The sequence below is a fragment of the Cyrtonyx montezumae genome, unplaced genomic scaffold, assembly GCF_038088225.1.
Source record: "Cyrtonyx montezumae isolate F1298 unplaced genomic scaffold, pur_monq_1.0 scaffold_23, whole genome shotgun sequence".
NCBI lineage: Eukaryota > Metazoa > Chordata > Aves > Galliformes > Odontophoridae > Cyrtonyx > Cyrtonyx montezumae.
The window spans coordinates 11,352,014-11,360,118 of NW_027071970.1; the positions used below are offsets into that span (position 1 = coordinate 11,352,014).

General features: G+C 45.6%; 1 protein-coding gene across 1 annotated transcript; it reads left to right on the forward strand.

Annotated features, from left to right (window-relative positions):
- The first annotated feature begins 585 nt into the window (after nt 1-585).
- TRAFD1 (TRAF-type zinc finger domain containing 1) lies at nt 586-7,901 on the forward strand. Its single transcript, XM_065739265.1, has 11 exons — nt 586-760; nt 1,561-1,696; nt 1,770-1,823; nt 2,913-3,315; nt 4,255-4,521; nt 5,244-5,314; nt 5,507-5,719; nt 6,182-6,314; nt 6,609-6,918; nt 7,339-7,411; nt 7,771-7,901. The coding sequence occupies exons 1-11, from the start codon at nt 717-719 to the stop codon at nt 7,813-7,815; spliced, it is 1,749 nt and encodes a 582-aa protein (XP_065595337.1). The 5' UTR covers nt 586-716; the 3' UTR covers nt 7,816-7,901.
- The last annotated feature ends 204 nt before the right edge of the window (nt 7,902-8,105 follow it).

Consider the following 8,105-nt stretch of genomic DNA (forward strand, 5'->3'; position numbering starts at 1 on the left):
CTGAGTTTGTCCCTTCCAGGCCAAGCTGAGCACGAGCACACGCGTGTCCTCGGTGAGCAGCTCCTCGGCTGCGCTGAAAGCGGACACAGGGTGCACAGAGAGGAGATGCGGCGGTGCCCCGTCCCTGCGGACACCCGAGGCTAGCGGACGGGGCTGTGAGCGCTGCCGGAGCCGCGCACTCGCCCACGTGAAGGCACTTCTCCGAAAACGGGCGTTTTTCTTGGCTAAAGAAATCCGACCCACGGGCACAGCCCCGCCCCGGTGACGTCTGCGCCAGCCAATCGCTGCCGTGAGCCATTTGACTGGTGAGCGGCAACCGCCTCGCCCAATCAGCTCTCGGTGCGGCTCGCTGCTGGCCAATAGGAACCCGGGGGCGGGCGCGAGGAGGCCGGTAGGAAGCGAGGGGCCAGGCCCGGTGTCAGCAGCTCGAGGAGCGGGGCCGTGGAGCTGTTAACCGTTGCCGGGACGCTTTCCGCGCCGCTTTCCGCGCCGCTTTCCGCGCCGCTTTCCGCGCCGCTTTCCGCCTCCCCGCGTCGCTGAGGGAAGGAGCCGCCGCCGCCGCCGCCGGCTGCTGCTGCTGCTGCTGCTGAGGTGCAGTGCCCGGGGACCGATCGCTGAGGGACAGCTGCCGGGAGCGCGGCCCTTGGCTGCGGCGAGCAGAAGTGAAACCGTCCGTGCTGTTGTCATCGCTTTCGGTTCTGGGGCGGAACGCGGCCATGGCTGCGGTCACGGAGGTGGAGACCCAGATGTGCGGGAACTGGTAAGGGCCGAGAGCCGCGGGCGGGTGCGCGCCCTGAGCCCTAACATCGCGTGGGGCTGCGGGACGGGAGCCGACCCACGGCCCGCCCCGGGGACGTTCGGGCTTCGCTTTCAATTCCTCGTTTTCCAGTGTTAATGGGTTATAATGGGTTCTATTTTTCCGTAAGCTCTGTGTTTCCGTGGTTTCCCAGCCGCACTGCTCGGGTTCACGGCTTAACAGCGGGTACCGCGGCGCTCCAATAAAAACAAAGGCTCGATTTGCGGCCAGGTTAGACACAGATGTGATTCAAAGCTTTTCTTCACGCGCGTTTCTGGGAGCCAGGGATATAAGAAATAGTCGGTATGTACGTGTAGATGTGGCAGTTGTGTCTCTTCGATAAGCTATCTTCCTTCAGGAGCTCCAGCATTGGTTGTGTGTTTACTGATAATGGTGTGGTTTTCAGAAGTTGAGTACTAAATACAAGCAGCTGAACAAATACATTTTTTTCTAAAAGAGACATTGGAATCTGAGCAGTTTCTTGCAATGTCAGCCTAGTTTGTTAGAGGCATGTGCAGTTTACACACCGCTGCTGGACTGTGCTGCTTTTAAGATAAATTGTGACCTCTGCACAATGTATACATTCATGTTGTGTCTACGTAGGAGCACTGAGGCCTGGGTGGGCTTGTCTTTTGCTTTAGTTTCTTGTCTCTCTGAACAGGCAAATTCTAGAAAGCCTTCTTAGGAGTTTTTCTTTGTAAGTAATTACTGAAAATTGTTGTCAGGTTGTTTTCTGAGAAATGATTTCTATGATTTTCTCGTAGCAAAAAGGATATTCCTGCTGCTAACTTCACCATTCACGAAATCCACTGTAGCAGAAACCTTGAAGTATGTCGCTACTGCAATGAGTCAGTCCCAAAGTCTGAGATGAAGAACCACATTGAATCTGAGCACGTGCAGGTGATGGAAACACTTCTCCTCTGAAGTTGCTGATTCCTGTGGCGTCTAATCTAATGAAATCTGTTTATTGCAGGTTACCTGCAAGTGCAGTATGAAGGTTGAAAAAAGCCTCTTGGAGGATCATGAGGTTGGTGGACTTTATATTTACACACACTTGGGAGATTCTGCGTGGTATTTCTAAGCACTGATCCTGGAGTCTTTCTGTCAGCCAGGACCTGGATTCCAGCCTGTCACTTATGCACCCCTTTTATTAAACCCTTTCTAAATTCAGTCTTCTGAAAGAATGTTGTGGGAAACGGCTTGCTCAAGCCTTCCTATCAAACCACTCTCTATGAAAATAAGTAATTTGATCCTTATTAGTGATCGAGATGAAAAATGGTGAAGTACCTTGGAAGAACAGAATACAACTTTTAACTTAAAAAAAAAAAATATCCATTCATGTTATGCATTTCTGTATCTGCTGACACTGAGTTTTAATAACTTGTGTCCAAACAGGCTTTTTTAAAAATATCTTGTGAAATAAACTGATCTAGAGCACAGTGGGGTGTTTTGGGGTTGCTGTATCCAGTTCTCTGCTGCCACAGCCAATCTTGTTAGAAATCCTTTATGTATTTTCCTTCCTGCTCAGTGGAAGACTGCTCTGGAAATGCCATGCAGATCTCGTTACTGGTGAGGAAAGACCAAAGCACTGGAAGTAGTTTATTCTGAAAGTCTGTGAAATATTTTTGTTTTCAAAGTGCTGATGTGTTATTGCAGTGTCTTCAATTATAACTGTATGTAATACACGTCTAACTTTAGTGTAGGGTAAAGAGCACGTGTAAGCAATTAGTGCTGAGTTGTAAATGTGCTATAAGTCTGCTCCTTGATACAACACACACTAATGTGTGTTTTAGCAGTTCTTAAATGTGGTTGTCAAGAATGTTTCTTGAAAACTAACTTCAAAAAGCACTGTGAATCTGCTGTTAAAGCATTACAGATTTAAAAGGAATGTTTGAATAGTGGCAGAGCTTCAGCTGACATCTTTCTGACTATACAGGTTATACATGTGTCGTTCTTATGTTTCCTGTGTAGTATTTTATTTCAGGCTGCTCTTCAGTGTAGCTTTGTGTCTGGCTAAAGAAACAATAGCTAGCTCAACTTCAGTAAAGTGAGAACCTCCATCTACCTTTGCCTCAGCCTTCCATATGTGAAGAATAATCCCTTCTTCTTTTTTTAGACATCAGCGTGCCCTTTGCGTCCTGCAGTCTGCCAGCACTGCGACATCCAGCTTACTTTCAATAAGCTTCAGGATCATGAAAGTTACTGTGGAGCTAGGACTGAGATGTGTAGTGGGTGTGGCCTTAACATAATGGTAAAAGACCTAAAAGAGCATCCCCAAATCTGTGGGAAAGAGGTGAAGCGAGTAAGCAAAACAGTGCCTTGCTTTGAGGGAGAGGATGCAGATCTGCGTGCCCTTCGGGACATTAGAAATCAACTAAGATCAGATAACTGTGCTGGGCCTTTGTGGAGAATGCCCAGGGTACTAGAAAGGCAGATCTATAGCAACTGTGCAGGAGACAGAACCCTTAAGGACATTAGCAGAAGAAACGTTTCACGAATACAAAGAAATCAAAATCAAGGTAAGGTATAGATGGAAGTAATAACTTGTTGCTTATCTGACATTTTCCAGGTGATCCAAGTAAAATATTTATATGGAAATACTGAGTAAGAATGGAGGCAGTGAGTGCAGCACTATTTTGCTGTGGAACAAAGCTGCAAAAGGCCTAAATGCAGGACTTTTGAGATTCCTGGTGTGATGAAAGCCCATTACATCACCTGTGCTATCACCTCAAGGAGTGTCTAGCTTAAAAATGACACTGGAATTGTTTGTTCACTGCAAATTCTTTTGATTTTTTTTTTACTTAGCAACTCCACTCTTTACTTCCTTTCAGTAGAAGGGTTGGTAAGATCTATATGTGATTCACATATGTAATGCTGAGCATTTCTGCAGTAACAGCCTGTCTGGACATAGCTGAGATCATTATAAATGCCTCTGCTCACTCATAAGCCTCTAATCTCCCACCTCCATGTGCAGAGGGTCATGTCAGGTTTAAGACGTGAGCTCTCTGCTGAACGTGCACTCTGCTTTCTGTTTTGGACCACTCAGAGGTTTTACACAGCAAATACTAGGTTACAGCCTTTGCTGTAGAGGACTACCTGGCTTGCAGAAATAATTTCTGGGGTTAGCTAATGAAGCTAAGCCTCACAGAAAGGAGTAGATGACAGTACTAGAACTGCACCTTGTTCACAAGGTAGGATACAAAACTTCCCTCCCTAACTTCATAAAGCTGATGCAAGAAGAACCACTTTTTCTTCTTATCCTCCTTTTGGTTGATACAAACAAAAATAGGATGACTGTTTTCCTTCTTCCCAATGTGATACAGGGAGTCCCATAGGCTTTGAAATGCTGAACCCTGTGAGTGTCCACACGTGAAACCCTCTTGGTTGAACTAGAATAATGCACTTAAGTAATGGTTGCAGGTTTAACGTTACCTAAAATTTATATTCATCTTTTGAAGAGTATGAACTGGAGCAGCTGGAGAGAAATAAAAACACTCACTCACTTTATGAAGAGCAGAATGCCAATTTAGACCACATGTTGGCTCTTAGCCTTCAGAATGAGAATAATCCTCGCAATAATGCTGCAGCAGAGATTCACAGGGGCGTCTGGGAAAACCACTATGCCAAAGAGCTTGTGCCATCTTCCTTCCCCAATGAAACAGACTACTCAGATATCTTTCCTTGTGACTCTTTATTCTCTTTGAACGCTTCAAACCATGTAAAATGTAAGTATAAATTCTGTTTTTTTGAGTTTGGGAGAGAAAGGGGATTCCTGGATTCAGAGTGTCAAAGATCATCTAAGCAGATCAAAAGTGAAGCTCTTTGAGACTCCCTCTAAATAATTTTTGGATAATTAATATGAGATCCTTCTTTTAAAATGTAATCATGCCTCTTGGAACGGAAGTAAAAGGTGTAGTGGTGCTCTGACCTTAATATGTTTATCCAGAAATTCCTTTCAACTCAAAACGGTTCAGAACAATACAAGGATCGGTACTGATATTATTCCAGGGATGGAAAGGTGCCTGGAACACTTGTGTACCTTTAGAAGCAAAGTAAGTGCAGTGCCCATCAGTGGTTAGGGATTCATAGCAACAGACTTTCTTGCTGCCTTCCCATCGTGTTCATTCCACATTTGTGAGTGGATCTGAAGTGCCAGTTTAATTTGAAAGGGAGAATGGTATGAAGGGATTTACCTGAGGCAGTAATAGGCTTTTGTAGCAAACCATTTAATATCTTTGACCCCAAAACATTATTCTCTCTCTGGGTGATACAGATTTACTCACAAAACTCAGCAAGTGGGACTATAGAACTATTTCCCTGGCATTTGCTTTGGCTGCTGCTCTGTGCTACAGAACGGGAGTTTATTGCTCAGGAATTTTGAATCTAAGTTGATCCAATTGCAGCCAGCCTGTGTGTGGTAGAGGATATAACCCTTATTACTTTGCAGGTGATGAGATCATGTTGCCGTGTGAGTTTTGTGAGGAGCTCTACCCTGCTGAAGATCTGATTCTTCACCAGGTTTAGTACTTCTTTGTATTGTATCTAGGAGCTAGCAGTTAAGACTTGTTTGTTACTGTGACTGAACAAAGGTGCAATGTTCACTCAGTGGTACAGTTAGAGTCTAGTAATTTTATCTTTGCTCAGCAGTAATTTTAAAACCCCTGTGTGCTAAATGAGACAGCTAACATTTCTGTGTTACTTGCTTAACAGACAGGCTGTAACCCAGCAAGTGCCTTTGCCTCCTTCAGTAAAAGAAGTTCCCTTGATCCACAAAGATTTGATGGTCTGCATGATGTTGGATACACTAGCTGTAGGTCTGATTATTCATCCCGGTACCAAGCTGGCCAGGAGGAAGAGAACATTATGATTCCCTGTGAATTTTGTGGTATCCAACTAGAAGAGGAGATACTTTTTCATCATCAGGTAATAAACAGAGCTCAATCTGTGTTGTCATATCTGGTTGAAGAAATTTGCCAAGTTCTTTGTCCTTTTGGAGTGGATTATTTGGGAATCCATGTAGCTCTTCCCCTCCATCAGATCTTCCTAAATAAAGCCTGTTGGTCACAGCTAAGCTGTTGTGGTATGCTGGGGCTCCTAGTAGAAAAAAGACAATTGGTTTGAAAGCTCTTGTGAAAAATGAAGAGAGGGCCCTGAGATTATGCAGTGTGACTGTTACAATTTACATGTGGAAGTTGCACTGAAACCAAGCAGTGTGAACCACAGCTGAGATAAAGTGTGGGTGGCAGCAAGCCAGTATCTGCCTCCTTCTAAAAACAAGTTGCTAATAACGTTAATCTTCCTGAAGGGTAATGCTCTGCAATGTTTTTACAAGAGTAGATCTGAATGACCTGTCATCTAAATACTCCAAGTAATGGTTTGCTTTAGGATCAGTGTGACTCACGTCCAGACACAGCCAACCCAGCAGACAGCTTCCCATCACAGCAGCCACTGTCTCCTCGAGACAACAGAGAGAGAAGAGAGTCACCAGAGCTGGCTCGGAGGCGGATCAGGCATCAAGGTGTGGGCCAAGTGTGGACTTGGATGTATTGCTTTCCTTTTCACGTGCAGGAGCACTGTTTGTGTTCCAAGCTGAGTAGACATTCTTAGCCTTTTCTGTCTCCAACATTTAGGACTTCAGTCTTCTACCATTGTTCTAGTTCTGTGCAAGAAAGATTAAATGTCTGAAACTCAGTATCCTTAGAAATCTCTTTTCTGAAGTCCTGTACTGCCTGAAGTTAGGTGTAGTTCTGCTACCTGAACGGATGTTGCATTGACTGTTCCTATTAAAAGTGCCCCATTGTTTTTCCCTCAGGAGATGTTTCTCCTCGGTGTGTGGAAGGCTTCGGGCAGCAGAGGCTCAGTTATCCCGCACGAGGGAGCAGTGCGCTGAGCAACACAGTGAGCGCCAGGAACGCACCACTGACCTCTTCTGGTACTGCGAGAACGAGCGATGCCCTGAACTCGAGGGGGAAGCCGAGGAAGGTGGCTGGCAATGAGGGAAGGCTGAAGAACAGAGGTGCAGGTGAAGCTGCCAGTGGGACACCACCACGTGGGAGACCAACTCAGAACCTTCATTCGGAAACTTTCACATCCAACTTGTCCAGAGCTTCAGTCCAACCAAGGTAATGCCCCTGCTTGCTGAGGTGCTGAGAGCTGTCTTTAGTTTCAAGCAACTGCTCTGGGCCTGCCCTAAATAGTGAGGGAACTGTGGTGCTGTAAGGGCAGGAATCACAGTGCTTTTGTGGTTCAACACTTAAATTTGATGTTTAATCCACCCTGAATTATCCCTAGTCTGAACTGTGTGGTTTTTTGATGTTTTTTTTTAATCTCCTGCTGTGTGTGTGTGTTACTGAAATGCCTGAGGGCAATTAATAGGGGGTGTGGTTCTCCTGCTACAGAAGTAACTGCCCTAAGATGCACAAGAATGCAGGGCTTCCTTGAGCTGCTAAACTTCCACGTGGAGTGACTGAGTATTGAGCAGGGACAGTGCTGAGAGCAGTAGGCTTGCTTTATCTCAAAGTGTCCCTGCTCTTCCTCTGCAGCATCAGAAGTGGAGGAGGAAGGAGCCCGGGGCTGTCGGATGTTCCAGTCGGTGTCAGGAGCAGGAAGGTGAAGGTGAGGCAGCCAGCACCTGGCAGGAGGTGCTTTGCTCTGTGTGCTGCACTGCTTCGGAGTGCAACAGCTTGCTCTTCAGCCTTTCACTGTACAAATGTTACGAAGCATTCAGGTGCTGCTCACCTGCTTGCTGCATGCTTGGCCCATCCTGCTCAATGGCACTGCTGAGGGTGAGCAAATGTTTCCTAGCAGTTATCCCTCAAGCTGGTGCCTAGGATCCATTTGCCTCATTTTGTGATGACTGTTGTTGGGATGATCTGATGAGCTACCAGCAGTCCTTCCTGCTTCAGCAAGGTTTTTATTGATAGCTTTTTAGCCAATACCCTGTGAAAGCAGCCTTTTCATCTTCTCCCTTTTAGGCAAAACCCCACGGCCCTGGATCTGGGTATCCAGAGGAAGAGTGATCTACCACATACAGAAAGCATATCTAGCACTCTACACACTCTATGCACTATAGTACTTATTTATCTGAATGCAAGTAATTGCTATATTGCCATGTCATTGAAAACTTTATATGAATCTAAATTTTTATGGGCAGTGATCATTTTATATACATGTTTTTTAATTTGTGAGCATATACTACAGGTTTTTACTCTGCTCAGCACTAGCAATGTTCTAAGGTAGGTGTTTGCTTCTACGTATGGGACCACCTCATCCCTGTTTATCTAGATTTTTGCAACACCCTCTGAATTTC